This window comes from Dermacentor variabilis, chromosome 7 (genome assembly GCF_050947875.1).
Source record: "Dermacentor variabilis isolate Ectoservices chromosome 7, ASM5094787v1, whole genome shotgun sequence".
In the NCBI taxonomy this organism is placed as follows: Eukaryota; Metazoa; Arthropoda; class Arachnida; order Ixodida; family Ixodidae; genus Dermacentor; species Dermacentor variabilis.
The window spans coordinates 134,920,972-134,943,414 of record NC_134574.1 but is presented as its reverse complement, the minus strand read 5'-3'; the positions used below and the strand labels follow the sequence as shown (position 1 = coordinate 134,943,414).

The 22,443-nt window shown below is 43.7% G+C and overlaps 1 protein-coding gene across 2 annotated transcripts in view; it reads left to right on the top strand.

Annotated features, from left to right (window-relative positions):
• Positions 1-18,253, top strand: part of LOC142587149 (tissue factor pathway inhibitor-like) — a 31,119-nt gene extending 12,866 nt beyond the window's left edge. Inside the window, exons 3-5 of one of the 2 annotated variants that reach the window (XM_075698036.1) lie at positions 10,674-10,772; positions 13,221-13,403; positions 18,099-18,253. In XM_075698036.1, coding sequence (XP_075554151.1) covers positions 10,674-10,772; positions 13,221-13,403; positions 18,099-18,238 — 422 coding nt within the window. In that variant the 3' untranslated portion in view covers positions 18,239-18,253. Of the gene's footprint in view, positions 1-10,673; positions 10,773-13,217; positions 13,404-18,098 lie in introns of both variants that reach the window. The other variant, XM_075698034.1, reaches the window with a different exon arrangement.
• The last annotated feature ends 4,190 nt before the right edge of the window (positions 18,254-22,443 follow it).

The window sequence follows — 22,443 nt, the reverse complement described above, 5'->3', positions numbered from 1 at the left end:
CCCACCTCATGGCAAATCTTGCAGTGTTACATATGCCTTGCACTGAACACGATCAGGCACATTGAGACCCGTCAGATACCCACGCGGGGCTACATTGCTGACGCTTTCGTTGTCATGCTTAGAAGCTCAGGTTCTGTGCTTCTTCGCTCTGTGTATTTATTTTTGCCGTTTCGTCGAAAATTTCGCCGGCGATTCTCATGCGCAAACATATCTACTAAAGAAGAACATTACATTCTTGTGGGACCCGGAGAATGCCCATGCATTTTCTATCCTCGTATCACGTCCAAACAAACTCCGATCGCAATAAAACATGTTCCATGGTTGGTTTCGCACCCAGTTTCCTTATTATGGTAGCTCGATGCTCTACCTATTAGTCAATGGACCACCCATGTGACACAAGCCGGCAAGAAACAAGCCACAGGAAAACATTACAGACACAAACACTACAAATTCAGTCAATTTTCCAAAGAGGGTTAATTTCGATAACTCAGAACACAGCCGAACTTAGATTAGTCAACGTGGTCGACTTTTCTGGTTTCACATGTAAGCCTTCAGTGAACAAAGCCGGCATTCTTGTTCCTTTGTGTGATGTATCAAGCGAGAATTGGCACGATAAATCTCATAAATGAAGCTTCTTAGCACTATGAAAGGGAAGTGTCTTTACTATGACCAAAGACATGCCGCTATACCCAATAATGGTGCATGAGTACAAGCTTCCGTAAAGTGGTCTATTTTTTGCAGAGATTTTGAAAAGCACCCACGCAAACGAGAACCTATCTTACTATTTTAATAACACCACCGAGCCTGAGACCAGCACCACGTCAACGGTCAGCACTACAGGTAAGACACAAAGTGCGGCTGTCTTTATTGGTACATACTGCCGCAAAATTTTCATCAGTCACCGAAAACAAAAACGATCAAAGACTAATTCAGTACCACGATACAAAATATGGAACACCTTCCAAATAGAAGGGAGGAGCGCCAGTAACTTAGTGTTTTGCATAAGAAGACTATATCTTTCACAGATCAATTAGGAATGTTGTACTGTCATTATGGTGATAGTGTTTCTGTAATCGTACTATCGCATTGCCGTGCAGATGTATAATGTTCCTCTTTTCTTTCTCATCCTGAATAAGTATGTACAACCAATACTCGATTGTTGAACTCTGTCTTGATCGTTGTTGCACATACGCACCTACAAAATATGGGCCTACACTAGCCTCGCCTAGGGTGCAACCGTGGTTTGCATATGTTCACGTACAATTTTATCATGAAAAAGATAATGTTTAATGTCTAATGTATGAAAAAAAAAGAATACACTTTTGTTTTCGCACTATCTGTACAAACATGCAACGCAAATAATGATGAAACGCCCATTGTGAGAACTACCACACAGTGCGTGATTGGTACTACGACAGCATTCAGCAAAGTAGGTGTGATGCTGATATTCGTCCAGGTTGCTGTTGTCAGTGGTAAGTGTTGTCTTCGAGTGCCGTTTTTGTTTAAAACGGTAAGTGATGATTTTTGTTTCTTTCCGTAATCTATAATACCTTCATAATGTACAAATAATGAATAATAATAATATTTGGGGTTTTACGTGCCAAAACCACTTTCTGATTATGAGGCACGCCGTTGTGGAGGACTCCGGAAATTTTGACCACCTGGGGTTCTTTAACGTGCACCTAAATCTAAGCAGACGGGTGTTTTCGCGTTTCGCCCCCATCGAAATGCGGCCGCAAACAAATAATGAAGTTCTCAAATATTTTTCATATGAAAGGGTCAATGAAAAAAATGTCGAGCAGCGTGAAAAACTCCCGACACAGCTCTCTGTTGCACAATACGTGCTACATAAAAGCCTTTTTCCGAGCGTGAAAGAAGCCCGCAAATGCACCCTGATCAAGGTGGAAAGAAGTTGATAAGGATATCGCCCTTTCTCATCTAATTTTGTGCTCCAATGCCCAAAACCGCGGTTTAATGAAAAGATAACGGAAAGGCCAATGCATTTAGTCACACGCTCTGAAAATTAATACCTCCCAACTGATACCGCCCAGTGAATTCCTTCCAAGTGGCTACGGTTTTCTTACTCAGCGGCTATAATTCGTAGATTGAAATATGGAGCGTAAATAAAATGGGAAATATTTTAGCGTCATTACGTTAATTATTCAATGGGACATTTTGATTTCTCGTGGAAGAAATGGCCACCTCGTCGAGTAATCTACATCAAGGGTTAGGATTGTGCTTTTGGCCATAGGCAATCTTTAAAAAAATTGGTGCAGCTAGAAACGAATGCGCCCTCTAGAATGAGAGAATATTGTCAGAATATTCATGGGAGATATTTTTAGACAACACCTTTCTTAAAAAAAAGGCTGGAAGCGCAGCGAACGGGGCGTTTTTTTCAGACAAGTTCCTAGAAAAGGTGTATGTACTTCCAGCTAGTAACCTGATCTTCAGAAGACTAATCAACAAAAATGAATTTATTACCTTTTTATTTATGCCTTCGGATCAGCTGTTTAATTGGCGAATGCGAAGGCAGTCACATCATAATACAGCTTCATTTTCTTTAGATCCTGAAAGTCGCGCCCAATTCGATTCTATTTGTTATAGAATTTCAACAGTGAACCCAGGAAATATCAAAACCGAGCACCGCGGGAGCGCCGAATACGCAGGCCCTACATCAATCAGACCGAAACTCTCCGTGAGGACAAACGCGCCGAAGCTTGCAGCCGGACATCTCAGCCAGTCACAGCAGCTGCTGATACGTGACGCTTTGCCTGGCAAGCAGGTGCAACTTTGTGCCCGGTCAGAATACGACGCCGGAATGCTGTCACTCAAACTTCACCACCCACATTTTTACGGGGTGTTGCCATTAAACACGCTGCTGGACGTACTCAATCTCGTTATTGCCTCGGTTGAGCTTTGCAAGTTCATGACCGATATCTCGAATGAGGTGCGATTGACAAGATTTCGGAAAGATTGATATGCATGAAAACTTTACTGCCTCATAAGTGCCCCGAAAGCACCAACTCAAATGTTATTTATGGAATTCTGGTTAATTATTCCTCAGGGGCTCACTGTATTAGTGGCAAAATATGCCGGCCTCATTATAGAACTTGTCTGGCCAACGCACGTTTGCCTATTTTTAAAGATAAGTAATAATTATTATTATTTTATTTTTATTATTCTATAATAAAGACGTGTGGAGTGTAAAAATACCCCATATAAGGTCTATCAACATTAAAGCAAAACTTTCCAACCTACAAAATCATTGGAATGCTTCGTTGCGATGATCTTGCACTGCACCGTGCTCAAAGGCGCAGGCGTTACACAACATAAACCCATTTTTTTTAGGTAATGAGACTTTTAGTGAAAGCTTCATTTATTCAGCGCACTTCTTCACGGGGAATGCTTGACTGCAGCCGGCTTCATTCCACCGATGTTCAGATCATGCTCTCCGACGAAACCCGGGAGCAACTCCAGGTGAAGTTGCAAATCATCGAATACATCCACCACTTGTTTTGCCATCCAGATTCATCGTTTGTTTAGAGGCGCGTCATTATCATTGCCTCCTTTGAAATTCGCATCTTTTCCCGCTTAGATGCTTTGAAGGCATTGTGGTTTTTTGATTACGAAAATTTCAGCCTCGACATCAACTGCGACGTGTTCGTCAGCCGCCGCACCTATTCTAGGGTTAAACGAAGCCGTCCAGACGTAGAATTATGCCTGAAGAAGCGAAGCAGTACTTTAAAGCTCACAGACATCCATACGCTCACGAAGTTCGCCGCTAGCCTGTGGTGTAGCGCTGGAGCAGAGCGCAGCTAAGTTCGTTTGCAGACTGGGTGGTACCGTGGCATGGTGTTACCTTTAGAGCAACACATTCCCAAATTACTTTGCTGGTTCTGCAGACAAATTTGTAGTAGAGGCGTTGCAGTGAACACGAAAGATAGTAATTCTGCTTGGACATCGTATATCAAGCGTTCATTACACAGCTCCTTTTCCTGCAGACGCACTCGACTTGAAGTGCACTTTTCATTACACCAAGCACCACATAAATCGTAAAGATTTTTTTTCTTGGAGGAGGACGGCACATAGCTAATGAGCAAAATTTGTAAGAAAAGTTCATTGAAAAGTGCCCCATAACAATTGGCACAAATCAAGGCATCGAAGTGAGCGCCCACGTGGTTCATTGAAGAGTGGCACACGCGCATTCTCACATAGCCCTTTATCTGCATTGGCGTGAAATTGGGTAGATAGACACACACCGCGGCTAACTGGAAAAATGTACGGAAACAACCCATTGCGCATCCTAGCTTGAGATCTCTAACGCATGATTTCGGCAAAAGATTGCAGCCGACTTCACCGCTTCACACAGAATAATATCGATCACCTTCTGGAGTCTTAATGTGACATTTTCTCTTATATTTGGTTCTCACCTTTGGATGAAACATCTGCTGTTCAGCATTCTATAAACACCGATGACAGCAATTCCATCCATCAGAGCATTTCACAGATCTCGCGCACTAATAGTGAAGTTATGCAGTCGGATGCGGACAAAATGGTTAGTAAATGTGCCATCGAACACCCGTGTAGGTTCTTCGTGCTTCTCCAGTCACCCATGTGGCGACAAGAGATTGCAGTTGGCACGGTTGAGTCGATTATTGACACTTTAATTAGATCGCGCGAAAAGACGTGTAGCCGCTGACACGCATGGATGATGCATTCGACTGCCTGCAAGGGACCAAATACTTCTTGTCCATTAATCTTGGGTACGGCTACTGGCCGAGTTCTTTCGACAAAATGGATCGCGAGCAGACTGCCTTCATAGCAACTGACGGTTTACACCCCTTCAAGGTCATGCGCTATGGCCCAAATAATGCTCCGGTCACCTTTGATCGATCGAAAACCCTCTGCTTCTAAGCTACCAAGGGTCCACCTGCCTTGGCGTCCTAGAGAATATTATTGTTTTCTGTTTACGTTTCGCCACCATCACATGCACCTCATGGCAATTCTTGCAGTGTTCCAAAGCGAATGCCTTCCCCTGAACACGAACTGGCACTTTGGGACCCTTCAGATACCCACGCTGGGCTACATTGCTGACACTTTCAGTGTTATGCCCAGCTGCTCACTTTCGGTGCTTCTTCACTCCATGTATTTATTTTTCCCGTTTCATCCAAAATTTCGCCGGCGGTTCTCGAGCGCAGACATATCTACTAAAGAAGAACACTCCATTCTTGCGGGACCCGGAGAATGCCCATGCATTTTCTATCCTCGTATCACGTCCGAAGAAATTCCTATCGCAATGAAACATGTTCCATGGTTGGTTTCGTATTCACTTTCCTTATTACGGTAGCTCGATGCTCTACCCATTAGACAATGAACCACCCATGTGACACAAGCCGTCAAGAAACAAGTCATAGGAAAACATTACAGGCACAAACACCACAAATTCAGTCAAGTTTACAAAGAGGGTTAATTTCGATTACGCAATAATAATAATAATATTTGGGGTTTTACGTGCCAAAACCACTTTCTGATTATGAGGCACGCCGTAGTGGAGGACTCCGGAAATTTTGACCACCTGGGGTTCTTTAACGTGCACCTAAATCTAAGCACACGGGTGTTTTCGCATTTCGCCCGCATCGAAATGCGGCCGCCGTGGCCGGGATTCGATCCCGTGACCTCGTGCTCAGCAGCCCAACACCATAGCCACTGAGCAACCACGGCGGGTTTCGATGACGCAGAACACTGCCGAACGTCGTTTGGCCGAAGGAGTCGACTTTTTTGGTTCCACGCGTAAGCCTTCAGGGAACCAAACCGGCATTCTTGATACTTTGTATTATGTTTGAAGCGAAAATTGACACGACAAATCTCATAAATGAAGCTTCTCGGCACTGTGAAAGGGAAGTGTTTTTACTATGACCAACCCCATGCCAATATACCTAATAATGGTGTATGAGTACAAGCTTCCGTAAAATGCTCGCATTTTTGCAGAAATTTCGAAAGGCACCGACGCAAATGAGAACCTAACTTACTATTTTTATAACACCACAGAGCTTGAGACCAGCACCACGTCAATGTTCAACACCACAGGTAAGACACAAAGTGCGGCTGTCTTTATTGGTAAATACTGCCGCAAAATTTTCATCAGTTACCCGAAACAAATACGGTCAAATACTAATTCAGTAGCATGGTACAAAAATATCGAACGCCTTACTAGTAGAAGTGAAGAGTGCCAGTAACTTCGTGTTTTCCATAAATAGACTATATCTTTCAAAGATCAGTTAGGAATGTTCCACTGTCTTTATGGTGACAATTTTTCTGTAATCGTACTACCGCATTGGTGTACTGATGTATGTTTTTGATCTTTTGTTGCCCATCCTGAATAAACAAGTACAACCAATACGCGATTGTTCAACTGTGTCTTGATGGTTGTCGCACATACGCACATTTCATTTTATTTCATTTATTTTTCCCTTAAAGGCCCGAAGGCATTACATAAGGGGGGAGCAAAATCAAGGTCAAAGAGAAAGAATAAATTGACAAAAGAGAACAATAACAAAAAAAGAGCATGTAACAGTTAAATGTTCTTGTCACGCGTATACAATGCAAACTAAAATTCATGGGATTGAAACACGAGAAAAAAGAAAAAATATAGATATATATATGAAACACTCAATTAATACACGTGAAAAATACAGTGAAAAAGGCATCACACGGGAAACAAGTAAAAATAAAAAATAATCAGCTGTTCAGAGTGCCGAATTGAATATGACAGGAACCTTTTGCCCTCATGAAAAATGGTCATTTAGTTTATCCCGGGATGATTTGCGGTTAGTGCATGATGCGATGGTATTTGGCAGGCCATTCCATAGTCCTATCGCGTCCGGAAAAAATGATGACTTTAAAGCTAAGGTGCGACAGTTGATGCGTGCGATGCTATGATCATGGATTAGGCGGCTAGACGTCCTGTGCGGGGGTTGCAGCATGTCGTGTCTCGTGTGTGGGTGGTAGTAGAAATGATGAAGACAGAGGCGAAATATAATGCGGCGTGACTCGAGTGATGGGATGGCCAGGGAGTGTTTCAGTGCGGTAATACTGGTTTTTGTTGAATAGCATGATGATATTAATCGGACGGCCCATATGTCATATGGGCCTACACTAGTCTGGCTTTGGGCCGAACAGTTGTTTGCTTATGTTCATGTACAATTTTATGATGAAAAAGATATTGTATAATATATAATATAAAAAAATTAATAGCTTTTAGCTTCCGGACTCACTGTACAAACGTGCCTCGCAAATAATGATGAAACGTACATTTTGAAAGCTACCACACAGTCGCTGATCGTTACTACGACAGCATTCAGCACAACAGGTGTGATGCTGAAATTTGTTTAGCTTACTGTTTCAGTGGCAAGTGTTGTCTTCGAGTGTCCGTCTTGTGTAAAACGGGAAGTAATCATTCTTGTTTCTTTTTGTAATTTAAAGCACATTCCTAATAAACAAATAATCACGTTCTCAAATATTTTATTTAGATGAAAATGTCCAATGAGAAAATTACACCGCTATCAAAGTCGACGTGGCCAATTGTTATAATTGTGCCATGACGACGAGGACCAGCGACGCCCTACCGGCCTCCCCAATATCGGCCTCTGATCAAAATCATACCATCTGCGTGAACGGCCGCGTATCCGTTTTGTTTTATTTGGTAATATGTGGCACACATGCCTGTGGAATTATATGTGTCGTTACGCTGACGCATTAGGTAATTTCCAGAAATATTGAATAAGCTTTTGCGAAGCGAAAAAGAAGTTCTGTGTTCTTCTACAAAGTTGCGTGAAAAGCTGTCTCGCTCGGATCTCATTATTCTGGTACAGCGCTGCTGTGAGAAGCCAGTATGCTGTCAAAATGAACACTCATCCACCAATATTTATGCAGCTATTTTTCATCGAACACGCGAATAATATGCGCGCTAAAAAGTGTAAAGAGCGAGAGATAACTGTCGAAATTCGCCGTAACAACCCTAACAGTGTCCCTGTCACCGTCTTCTATTTCTGAATTGCTTATTTATTATAGATATCGTAAATCAATATCAATGGTCTAGCACACCACGATGTACCTGTGGATGGTAACAACACTTTTGCTCTTCTAGAGATGCGGCAGTTGACGAGGTGGAGTGAAAGCGCATTTTGGCCCTTAAAATGCAAATGTAAACATCAACGCAAACAGGAATTCTTACGGTTGACACATCCAAAATGTACACTTAGGGACATGTTCGGCGTAGTGCAGTGGTGCAGTGGGGTGAAGAAGAAGAGGGTTGTTCGAACGGCCACGTCTGCGATGAGCTCCGCTGGAAAAAGTGCATCGGCCCTCGGCCGAGGATCACACCCACCGTCAACTACTGATTCCGATAATTATAAAGTCGTTCTGCCTAGTCTACCGACTGGGAACATCGTTTTAAATTCAGTTTTCCTGCATGCTGACCTGGCAGGGCGGCCGCATCGGGCTCCATACTTTCGCGATGCACTCCTTTCAGTGCTAAATGCAACTGATATCCTCGGTGCTGGACAATACCAGATTAGTCATTTGTGGTTAGTGACCAATGTTAACAGCCCAGCGATACAGAAACATGTGGAACAAAGGCGAGTTGTTGGTGAAGGGTCTCATGTGCCTTTTCATAAACTTCGAATGTAAAAATATTAAGATGAAGCTTCTCTGGCTTCCCCCACCCCTCGAACAGGGACGGATTGTTGAAGCGCTACAGCCATATCTCACAGTGTATTCCACCATGAGGGAAATGTGGCGGTGTGAAGGCATGGAGAGCTGGCAAATGTCTAATCGAGATGTCGCCTTTACCTTGAAAGATGCAGTTTCTGCCAGTAATCTGCCACATATCTACTGAGCATATACGGCAACCAGTGCCTTATCTTGGTTCCTGGACGACTACCACTCTGCATTCGGTGCAACAGAGTTGGGCATATCCGGCGACAATAACTCCGGCAGTAACTGCAGTAACTGTCGCTGCTACGGTCACCCTGCAAATGCATGCATCGGAACCTACGCTGACAAGCTTCGTGGAAATAGACCAGCTGAGGATGATACCATTACCGATCATCTATTGGACGTGAGTGAAATTGTGGATGCAACTGGTGAAACACTCCCTGATACTTATCGACAAGAACAGATTAAGTCGTCATCGGCTGGCAATAGCGTTAGCCAGAAGCCTGCGAACGATGATGAGACTGAGACACCTGACGACAAACCAACCGGCTTATGACCAGGATCGCCACCAATTCAAGATCGCCCATCGCCAGTGGAATCTGGATCAATGTACAAGGCCGCTAAAAAGCATCCAGCGCCATCTGACAATATATTGGCGAGCGACCATTGAACCAAACATCTGCCGTTAAGCATTGTATAAACAACGGTGAAGGCAATTCCATCCATCAGAGTCCTTCACAGATCTCGCACACTTAATATGAAGTAATCCAATCGGATGCGGACCAAAAGGTTAGTAAATGTGCCATCGAACAATCGTATATTTTCTTCGTGCTCCTTCAGTCATCCATGTTACAAGAGATGGCAGCTGGCACTTTTGTGTCGGCGAATGACACTTTATTTAGATCGTGGAAAAAGACCTGTAGCCGCTGAAACACATGCATGACGCATTGGACTGCCCGCATGGGGCCAAGTACTACTTGCCCATTTATCTTGCGTCCGGCTACTGGCCGAGTTGTGTCGACAAAATGGATCGCGAGCAGACTGCGTTCATATCAACTGATGGTTTATGCCACTTCAGGGTCCTGCGCTTCGGCCCAAATAATGCTCCGGTCACCATTGATCGATCGGAAGACTCTCTGCTTCTAAGCTAACAATGGTCCACTTGCGTTGGTGTCCAGAGGATGTAATTGTTTTCTGATTACGTTCAGCAGCTATCAAGCCCACCTCATGGCAAGTCTTGCAGTGTTACATATGCCTTGCACTGAACACGATCAGGCACATTGAGACCCGTCAGACACCCACGCGGGGCTACATTGCTGACGCTTTCGTTGTCACGCTTAGAAGCTCAGGTTCTGTGCTTCTTCGCTCTATGTATTTATTTTTGCCATTTCGTCGAAAATTTTGCCAGCGATTCTCAAGCGCAAACATATCTACTAAAGAAGAACACTACATTCTTGTCGGACCCGGAGAATGCCCATGCATTTTCTTTCCTCCTATCACGTCTAAAGAAACTCCGATCGCCATAAAACATGTTCCATGGTTGGTTTCGCACCCACTTTCCCTATTACGGTAGCTCGATGTTCTATCCATTAGACAATGGACCACCCATGTGACACAAGCCGGCAAGAAACAAGCCACAGGAAAACATTACAGACACAAACACTACAAGTTCAGTATATTTTCCAAAGAGAGTTAATTTCGATAACTGAGAACACTGCCTAACTTAGTTTAGTCAGCGTGGTCGACTTTTCTGGTTTCGCATGTAAGCCTTCAGTGAACAAAGCCGGCATTCTTTTCCTTTGTTTGATGTATGAAGCGAAAATTGGCACGATAAATCTCATAAATGAAGCTTCTTAGCACTGTGAAAGGAAGTGTCTTCACTATGTCCAAGGACATGCCGCTATACCCAATAATAGTTTATGAGTACAAACTTCCGTAAAGTGGTCTAATTTTTGCAGAAATCTTGAAAAGCACCCACTCAAACGAGAACCTAACTTACTATTTGAATAACACCACCGAGCCTCAGACCAGCACAGCGTCAACGTTCAATACAACAGGTAAGACACAATGTGTGGCGGTCTGTATTGATAAACGTTGCCACAATATTTTCATCAGTTACCCCAAATAAATACGGTCAAAGACTAATTCTGTACCACAGTACAAAATATGGAACACCTTGCCCACTAGAAGGGAAGAGCGCCAGTAACTTTGTGTTTTCCATAAAAAGAGCATATCTTTGAAAGATCAATTAGGAATGTTGTACTGTAATTACGGTGATATTGTTTCTGTAATCGTACTATCGCATTGCCGCACTGATGTATATTGTTCCCCTTTTCTTTCTCATCCTGAATAAGTACAACCAATAGTCGATTGTTGAACTCTGTCTTGATCGTTGTTGCACATATGCACGTATACCATATGAGCCTACACTAGCCTCGCCTATGGGCCCTGCAGTGGTTTCCTTGTATTCATGTACAATGTTATGATGAAAAGATAATGTCTAATGTCTAATGTATAAAAAAAGAATAGCCTTCAGCTTTTGCACCATCTGTACAAACGTGCAACGCAAATAATGATGAAACGTCCATTGTGAAAGCTACCACACAGTCCCTGATCGGTAGTACCACAGCATTCAGCACAGCAGGTGTGATGCTGATATTTGTTTAGATTGCTGTTTTCAGTGGTAAGTGTTGTCTTCGAGTGTCGTTCTTGTGTAAAATGGTAAATGATGATTGTTGTTTCTTGCAGTAATCTATAAAACATTCTCAATTTACAAATAAAGAACTTCTCAGATATTTAGATGAAAGTGTCAATGAGAACATTGTAGAGCGACATGAAAAACTCGAGACACAGCTTTCCGATGCCCAGTACATGCTACATAGCGGTGTTTTTCCGAGCGTGAAAGAAGCCTGCTAATGCACACCATATTGGCGGGCGATTGGCCACTCGATGCCGTGTGCGTGTATTGGAGGGTTTCTTTCACGTTCGGAAAAACAGTTTTACGATGCAGCTAAGGAGGAACAGAAAGCTGTAGCGGGAGTCTTTCATGTTGCTCTACAATTTTTTCATTGACGCTTTTCGTGTATTTGTAATGCTTGAGAAGTTAATTATTAATTCAGACTAATGACCTAATTAGGTGGAATGAAAGATACTCTGAGTATCTTCAAGCTACGGAAACAACATTACTTTTGTTCTGTAGAGCGCCGTAGCATTTGGATATTTTTAAGGTTTGGCTAAAATTAGCTGGGACAGCCTCTATATATGTATTGTAAACAGAAAAAAGATATTTAAAGAGAACTGCGGCACTAGACATTCATACTTATTAGAAAGAAAAAGCGAGCAATCATTGCGATTTTAACGTTTTACTGCTAAGCTCATTCCAGTCAGCGATTCTTCATGAAAAATATTTGAATTTCTTGCTGCATACAAAAATTGGAAGAATTCTTAAATTATGTGGCTCTTTGGTGGAGTATACTATCGATATTGAATAATATTGAAATTTTTTAGTAAATATGAATAATTGTTTCTCTGGCAGCAGTCTCATAGTTCGAGAAACTGAATATTCGGTTTTTTGTAATAGATCTTTCTTCGATGTGCCGAAGACATTGATAAATATAAAGAACGCTCCATATTTTTGACGTTTTCTTGTTCATTTATGTGGATTTTGTAGAAAGGTCCCAATTGGTCAATCATTGTCTATAATTGGCTACAAAAGATATTTCTAGGCCTTTACTCAGTGGGAATATGGAACGAATAATATTGAAGCACGCCACGTAAAACGAAATAAATTATTCGCATTTGTAACAGCATAAGTAACATATTTGTTCCAGTTTAGATTGCTCGAGATGCGATAACCAATTTTCATATAGTTACTTGGAACGTATATCATTTGTACTTTTTAACCACACCGAAATCTTCTTTTTTTTCTCACGAGTTATCTTCATAAGCACTTTTGTATCATAGGTGATCAGTATTTTGTACCGTTTGTGCCATGCGGCAACATTCTGTAGTACCTTACCTATTTAGAATAGGTATCCCTACTTACCGTGCTCGATACTTGGTTGTCGGATGTCTAGCCTACAGCTGTTTAGCGAACCGTGACGTCTGCGCACTGACAGCTCTAATAACAGCGGCTGATGATACTGCTTGCAATAGAGCGCATGCTCTATTGCAAGCAGTATTGCAACTACAATATATGTTTATTTATTAGCTGACGCAAAATAAAACTAAATTCAGAACAGAGAAAAGCTGCAGGCATATCGCCAATTTAAAGTCTACGTACAAGTTGCAAAATACGGGGCATGCTTGTCAAGAATAAATGAGATGCTGAATACAAAAATTTTTATGGCGCCGCAGCGTGAGATGATTGCAATAAGTATTCGTCATACGAAAACAATGATTTCATTTACCTTAACAATATTCTACTAAAAAATGTGAGGTAAGGACCAAGGTCTGCGATTACTGATGTGCACTGCGACTAATGCAAGCTTGTTTTTAAATAGCAGGTGCAACTGGCCAAAACTCTTCCATCTGCCAACTCGACCCCGATAAAGGACGCTGCAGAGCAAGCTTAGATTATTGGTACTTCAACTCCAGCACTTCCACGTGCTCCCTCTTTAGCTATGGTGGGTGTGGAGGCAATGAGAACCGTTTTTACAACTGCACGGAATGTATGAAAAAATGCAATGGTAAGTGCTTTGTGTAATGTATGCCCAATTTTTTATAGTATTGATGCGTGTAAGAAGTTTATCACTCAAAAAAAGCTACTCGGCGTCTCCAGAGTATTTTTCTAGAAAAATGCATATATTTGTTGACCTTCATGCGGGTTCTATGGTAACCAAACAGTTTTGCAGAATGAGTCTGAAGAAACATAGGCGAAAATTATTCAAAAATAAAATCGAGCCTGGTGTGTCTAAACACTGTGCATCGCAGTTAGCGGAACGATTCATCGGAACATTTTTAGGCATGATAGTGTATCTACGCGCACAGAACACTGATATGCGTACACCAAGAACTGAAAATTGTACAGCGCCTGCTCATTTCTAAATACCATTCTTTATCAAAGCTTATTTATCCACTACTAACTTTGATATATTCGTGACAGGTATCGGCAGAGATTCAATACTGCATCATCAGTCCTCGGAAATGACTCTTGTCATACAGAGTATCCTAATATGTAGCCCTATAGAGTAGTCCGCGATCCTCAAGTTTTTCCGTGCATCTCACTAGGTATGTCACCCAGTGAAGAACATTACACCTGTGGTCTTCGGTTGCTCTGAAAATAATAGGAGCAACGGCTCACGTCAGTTGCGTGTCAGACAGTACCTAGAATATGTGGCGAGTAGGCAGATTTCAGAGCGGGTGGAAGCATATTAAACTGCGGGCGACTCTGAAAGAGAACACCCTCGGAATAATTATTGATGAAGGAGTTCGCATAGGCGGGATGATACGGAAGCATTGTGAATAGCTCATGACGGGAGCCACAACCACTACATTAGCAAAGCCTGCCGTTGATTTCGAGCAAGTGGTTGCTTCACGAGTCATGTGCATAATCGCGGCTAGGCGTTTCACAGAGCTGCCATGCTTTTGCACGAGAAAGGCCACGAGTTCTTCATATAGTTCTAGTCATATGCTGGCCATACGCATGCATTAGTGCAGACAGTGATCAAAACACAAGGAGTACTTCACCAGCTGCAAGGACATTCAAAGTAGCTTCAAAGAGCCTTCAAAGTGAACGATCTAAAAATGCGGCTGCCTCGAAGAACGCGGGCAGGTTGCGAAGCATGATTTGCAGCTTGTGCGTTTATTAGTCCGGGAGCGCCTACCTGTAAATGGAAGCTGCAACAAAATTTGCGCGTAGGTTGATGATACATGGAAGCCTTTATGCAAGACTTCACATTTCAGATACGAGTGGTTGTAAGGGGTGATGCGCAAAAACGTAGCCGTTTTTAGTACCAAAAGCGAAAGAAATGTAGGACGTTACCATATATTAGAAAAAAATATGGAGTTTCACGTGCCAAAACCTCGTAGGGAATGTCTTAGAGAGACGGCCCGAAAATCTGGACCACTTGTGGTTCTTTAACCCGCACCTAAATCTACGTAGATGGTTTTTTTTTCGCATTTCGCCCCCATCGATATGCGGCCGTCATGGCCAATATTCGATTCTGCAACGTCGTGCTGACAGCAAATCAGAAAGGGCAATTTCCCAGCGAATTATTGCGAAAACGACTTGGGGTGTATCGGAAAATGTAGAAAGTCATTTTAGCATATGCTAAACAGGTTCAAAGGGAAAACCTGCTCGCTCACGAAACAGCAATCAGACTACTTGACATAATCATTCGAATGCATCGTTACTTCCTCTGACTATTTTTCTCGCTGCAAAGCGCTTGTTTTCTGGTGCCCTCATAACTCTATGTTAAGTACCTGTCTCTGATTAGCTTTGCCTAGTAACACCAAAGGTATTTCGATGGACTCCCACCAATGGTCTTGGGTTCCACCTATAATGGAGGCACCATCAATTTCGGTGCCATCTAAGTTGGGTCCACCAAAGGTCCACCACAAGTCTACCGTTCGTCTTCCACTAAAGGCTGTGGGTTCGAGTGCCTTCATGAACTTCGCCTTTGTAGCGGTGCGAGTATCACCCCCAGAGGCATCGAAAACAACGACTCACGGGCACGCAACGTGAGGATAGAACACGCTGACACGCTCGACTACCGCGGCTGCTTCTAGGAGTCTGCAGCATCATTACTGGCGGCTCAGAATAACCGCGGCTACCTCTATGCCCCTCTTCCCACAAATAGGTGACACCGGACGACCGATCCCAGCAATGCCATAGTGGCATTGCTGGGAATGGCATTGCTGCCAATGGCATCTAGACCAATGAATGAATTGCTGCCAATGGCATCTCAACCTAAGCGAGTGACGTGGCCTCACGTGGTCCGGCAAACGTCCCGCTGCTGTAGAGTGTCCAGGAATTCTACATCGACATGCAGGTCACCTGATTGATACACCGGGACAGCCATTTTCGTAACAACAAGATTCGAGGCTCCTGCTGCGTTCCAGGCTCCAGCTGGCAACCCCCGGCCCCGATTTCTACGAGGACTTCACGGAAGCCGTCATTGCTCATCACACCACCTTGGGCACTCAGTCAGAACTGTTCTCGCCATTTCAACCGTCGCGTGATTACACGTCTTGTCCCACATCGTCTGCGCCCTCCCTTGCCGATCGTCAACACGTGCCTGGCCCAAAATCAAACCTCTGTTCGGTTTATCAGCCTCCGCATTTTACTACCCATGAGCGATTCGGGCTTTCGCCTTAAAAAGAAGTCGTCAAAAATTGTATCTTGCGTAAGACCCTTCCGCTCTTCCAGCAAACTGGTTCAGTGCCGAAAGATCGCTAAAGTTGGATGGTGTTTATTTCGTTGTTTCTATGGCGTTACGTATTTAAGACCCAGTATCCGGATAAACAACATCATTAAACGCTTTGTCAGCATTCATTATTCCTGCAGGACCCATCTCACGATTACTGGCGACAATAGACATTTAATCAACCCGGCGGCACAAGGCATAGATTTACGGCCTGTAAAGTTTTTTCTGAACCTTCCTTGCTTCGGTTGTATACGAGAACAAGGGTCTCCGGTATCAGCCCACATTTCTCTGGCACTCAGTTGCGAAAGCCGTTATTGAGCATGACGGCGACGGAGTTTCGATGGTGAAAAGACGCAGAGCTGAATTACTTTGATGCAAAGGCAAATGCGGCATGGCAGTGACCGCGTGACGGCAAGGAATCATGATGCCGGCGTGAAGACAGTTCAGTGACAACGAGTGTGTGGCAACAATGACGGGATTGTGACGGAATAAAAACAACGGCATGACAAGGTGGAATGACGACGATGGTGTGCCGACAAAGGCACGGCGAGTGTCAGACGAGAAATCTGGAATGTCAACAATGGAATGACCACGAAGGCACCACAGCCATAGTTCAAAAACTTGGGCTGCCTTATTGGCGTAATAGTCTAAATAGATAAATATGAGTAGATATATAGATAGATAGGTAGCTACCAAGATAGATAGATAGATAGATAGATAGATAGATAGATAGATAGATAGATAGATAGATAGATAGATAGATAGATAGATAGATAGATAGATAGATAGATAGATAGATAGATAGATAGATAGATAGATAGATAGATAGATAGATAGATAGATAGATAGATAGATATGCTCAGAGCGCATGAATTTTGCATAAAATGCTAATCGCATCATAATAAGCTGGGCAGACAACGTAATGCATAGGGCGGATAATCAGCCATCTGTCAGTGATATCGAATGGGTGACAAGAAAATGTAAACGCGATCAAGGATGGGAAAATAATAGGTATTGCGATAAAATTAGAAAATTTGCAGGCATTACTTTAAACTAGCTTGCGCAAGTACATGTGATTAGAGATTACTGGGAGTGGCCTTCGTCCTGCAGTGGTATATAAGCTGTCATGTTTGGAGTCGGGAATGAAATAGATGGTATACGTGGCCCATGGCGTCGTCCAACTTATCCACGCTGAGGACGTTGTTGAAAGGAGAGACTTGTTCTCATTGAGAACGAGGAATATGGGTTTATTTACAGTATTTACATCAGAACGTTACAGTTCATCCCTCCAACATGACTGAAAGAGGAATGCACACTCCGCAGCCGCACAACAACTGCTTATAAACACTTTGTCCTCCCTGAATCCCTAGGTGAGGGAAAACGGCCGTTCAACCGGCTACCAATTCGGAGCCTTCGAAGTGATCGTAGCCGACCCGATTTTGAGGGAGGGTGGGTTGCACACACATGTTCGCATAGGTTTCACTGACGAAGCCGAGGTGAGTGGGTTCTCGCAGACACGGGGCCTTATGCGAGCAGGCGCCTCTTCATCCCAGTGTTGACTCCGTAGACAATGATGCCGCGTCTGTTCATGACTTCTAAGCTGCCTGAGACGGCACCGCAAAATATCTCCCAGAGACTCCCCTGCTCCTATCAAACCGTGAAGGCGGTGGCAATTCCACAAATAATACTTAGCCCGGCAAGCGCGTTTTGTCATGGCGGCGCCGAGGATGTGTTGATGCGGCACACCGTCGTCCCTACAAAACGAGTCGCAGGGGCAGGTGGGGAAGGCTTCCATGGTCGCTTTTGGGAAGCTCGACACCCTCGAAGCTGCGGGTGGTTGGGAAAATTTTATAGGTCGGTACCCTTGCCGGCCGTGCGTAACAAGGCTCATAATCGTGATGATGCCGAAGGGAAAACTCATGGCGTCTGTTCAAAAGTTCGTGCAGTGATACCAGAACTATCAATTCATTTATGAGCACGTCAATGCCTGTCTGATATCGTTTACTTTTTTGACAGATCGCCCAAACATAACTGATATCTGTAAAACTTTGGAAGAGGAGGCTTACAAGGATTACGCATGGGAGATGGAAACGTCACCGCCAGACACAACTGAATATCAGACAGTTTATTACAAGTATTCTGAAGACGAGCAATAAAAATAATTTTTATTATTGCAGGTGTACAGTAATCCTCATAACACGCAGATTTCTACATTGCATGACCAGCTATATATGTGCAGTTATTTATATTGGTTGCATTAGTTACAGAAAACTCGCTGATTCGTACCTCTACTAAAAGTTCCTTATGAGTTTTTTCTACTTTAAATGGTCGAATAAGCATTGTTGAAAAAAAAATCGAATTACGGGGTTTTACGCGTCAAAACCACTTTCTGATGATGAAGCACGCGTTAGGGGGGATTCCAGAAATTTGTGCCACCTGGGATTCTTTAACGTGCACCTAAATATAAGCACACGGTTGAGCTTTGTTGAAGTAAATTGTATTAAAATGTGCGGTCGCCCTACAGCAGCTTACAACTTCACTTTTTTCCCACCGGTATGATTACTCTGTAATGTTGAATATGAGTATATGCGGCCGCTGTACATTTAAAAAGTGGAAAATCTCCTTTGCGACAAACATGATGATAGTCGACCGCTAAACAGTATTCACATCATACTGTTAAATTCACGTCACAATGACACAATGAATTAGATAAATGGACTGGAGGTGATATACGCAACCTTGAATATTCGTTCAGTCCTTCCTGACCAATGCGAAATCGGACTTTGAAAGATTGGGTTGCAAGTTCCGGTATGCTGAGTGGGAAGCGTAGCATCCAAGCGATGCAGCCGCGCCTAAGCGTCTTAGCATTTCTTAGGCAGTTGTTTGAGGCGTAATTCGTCAAAGTCGACTGCAGCAGCAAAGCTTACCGGGGTCATCTAGGCTACTTTTTTCTGCTGGGCGGCTGCCAGCGAAGACTTATCAAGAGCCTTCCACTGCTGGATTCACTGAGACTGCCGTGCGTGACGTGTGTGAAGAAACGGCCCCCTCAAAGCACAGCCAACGGACACCACCCCAAGAATTCTTTGTTAAAGGGCAGCATATCAGCCGCGACTAAGCGCCTCATCCCTTTTTTTTGCAAGGGATGAGTGTTTGCGGCATGCTTTCTCCAAGCCGAAGGCGGCAGCAAAGCGTACCAAGGCCATCGGACCTCCTTGTTTCTGCTGTGCGGCTTCCAGTGACGGCGGATAAAGCACCTTCCGCTGCAGGATTGAGCGAGGACGCCGCATGCGCCTTTCATTCGCTGCCAGACTTACGACAAAACGGCCCGCTATCATCGACAACAAGTGACTTAACGGATACTGCTTCCCAGACATTTTTTAGTGGGCGGCGTAGAGGCCTAATGAAACGTGCTCGTATTTCTGGTGCACATTATTAAATACAACAGTACCTCCGAATTTAAAAGAGGCGCATAGTACTTAGTAGTGCTGCCTTGCCCAAGCGTGTTGTGTGACAGTTTGGTGAGTTGCTTTGGTCTGCTTTTTCAGCTTGTTCTGAGCGGTAATATCAAAATGAACCTCGTTCCTGATATTGAGAAATAGTAGGCAGCGATCCTTGACAATCAGAATGTTTGTGCAAAATACTTAGGATCAATCCTAAGTATTCCAAATTCTCAATCCCAATTGATCAATCCCAAATACTTAGGATCGGGACCTTTAGAAATGTGGTTGCTAGTTCAATTTTTTGTCTATGTTATCGCCGGACTTTTTAGCACTAAATTGCATCCGTGACGTAAGTAGTGTCGTATGTTCTAGAACACAATATTGGTACCAGTGATCACACTGTAATCTACGCCGAGTCATCTATAAACAGCCCGCACGTCTCACCCGTGGATTTGATTTTCGACGATCGCTGACATGCTTGCTGCTGCTGTTGTGTTGTAATGTAGCTTAGTTTATTTGGGCACAAGTTCACTCAATAAAAAGTTAGTTTTCCAACTCAAAGTATATTTCTACTGTCTGTTTATTCGCTATCGATACAACATCAAAATATTTTCAGGTTGTATTTCGGGTCAGTGAGCGCCACGGCACAACTTGTTATACTCTTCCGTTGCAGTCTTAAATCAGTTGTATTCCTCTACCATATTTCTGAGTTCATGGATCCGTATATTCCCTGCTACATTAATATCACAGTCTCCTCGTAGCCACATAGTCCCCTGAAACGTTCCCTGCTTAGAGCTAACACACAGACCAGTTACATCAAATTTATTGTTCTGTCAAACCGCGACTTCAGAGGCGTATTGCTATCCGCAACGAACATCTGAGCATATGCAATTGTTATTAAAGTGCTCGATGAGGCGCTCTGCTACTGCATTTGCTTCAAGTGGTAGGATTTCAAAAATTTTAAGACGATGAAATTGCCCTATTGCCATCGCCCACTCTTCTAGCAGCAGCATCTTGGCCCTATTATCAGACAAAATCAAAGTTATGAGCTTGAATGGCTCGTTCCATCAATGTATTATATTATAAAAGGCTGAGTCAACCGAACTCCCACATCTTTATGGTTTGAGTGAAATAGTGATGCATGGTAGAGTAAAGCGGAGAGCTGAGTATGACGGATTTATCACGTGGTTTCCTTTCGGCAGGGAACTGGCTGTGGTAGTCTGAGACAGACTACGTGCCAAAATGTAATTCTCTATATCAGTTCTGTTGTTATTGCAGTTAAAATGTTTCTGAATCTTCTAGTAAAGCCACCGAACAGCATCACACTTTCCTGAATATGGCTTGTCCTCATAGAGCCATCACAGTTTTATATGCAGTTTTGGGGCGCAATAAGCCTTCCGCTGACAAATTCCAAGAAATCAATGTCTTCCCACATGGTGGCCACATATGCGTCTTGATACCCGATTATTCGCGGAATGTGAAATCTTGACATACCATATGCCTGAAGTTGCTTCTCTCTCTTCTAGGATAACATGAAAAGCCAACTCCAAATTCCAGTACTGCATTTTGCCACTTTTCTCTTTGTTTGTGCAAGTCTTGGGATATATGTTAAAGGTTGATTGTCTAGGAAGAGCGTGAAGAGGTTGCTCTCTAAGTAACGTCTGATGTAGACCACGGCTACCATGAAGACTAACGCCTCCTTTTTGCGATTGTGCAGTTTGCTTCATTTCTTCAATATGTACAGGAGTATACGAGACTGGCCAGTGACCTTCAACCTCCGGCTTATGTCTTTGTTTATATCTCGTTGGTATATTTCCGTTCCTGTGCCATAATCGGAAGCACAAGTACAGAGTTCGAAAGGTTTGGCGAAATCTGGCAAAACAGGACTGTGTCTGAAGATATGGCATGCAGTTTCTTGATATGCGTCGTTGCCCTCGTCGCTCGACACGAAGGATTTTTCTATTTAAGTCAATCTTGTGAGCTATTTAGATATGGCTTCAAAATCCTCAATTAACGCCCTTAATTGTGTTACCGGCGCATCAAATACTCGCAATGAGTGAATGTCATGACGTTTCTGCACTTTCCGTACTCGTTTGATGGACTGTTAACATGTGGTTTGCGAGTAGCTGCCCAGAAATCTCCCACTAAACGCAAGCTTTCTCTGACTGAGTTTAGTTTTCTTCTTGTTTTCCTCCAGGCATTAACTGCTCAGCGATCGCGGACGCGTCTTCCTGTCGGAAGTAGTTGAAGCGATTCTCAAAGAGTGCCACGTTGTTCATCGTACGACTACGGCGTACCACCCTCAAACGAATGGCCTCACAGAACGCTTCAACCGTACGCTCGGCGACATGCTTCCAATGTACGTTGCCTCCGACCACACGAACTGGGACGCCGTTCTGCCATTCGTCACGTACGCGTATAATACCGCTACGCAGAGCACCACTGGATTTTCACCCTATTTCTTGCTGTATGGTCGACAGCCTCGGATGCATCCGATGCATCCGAGGGTGCACTCGGATGCATCCGGCCATATGCCTATTTCTGCCACGGTCAGACATGCAGGGGAGTGCCGCGACCTCGCACGGGCCTTTATTTCCGCTGATCAAGAGCGCCAGAGGAGCACTCGCGGTGACGCCACTGCCACGGTCACCTTCGATCCCGGAGCGCTCGTGTGGCTCTCAGTCCCTTTAACTGCCCCTGGCCTCTCATCAAAACTGGTCCCTAAGTATGAAGGCCCTTATCGTGTTCTCGAGCGCGCATCTCCTGTGAACTATGTCATAGAACCAGTTTCATAGAACCATAGAACCATTGTCATAGAACCATCTTCAGACATGCGCCGGCGTGGAGGAGACATTGTCCATGTCGACCGCTTAAAGCGTTACTACAACCCGCTCATCGTGACGAGCTGTTAGGTCGCCGGA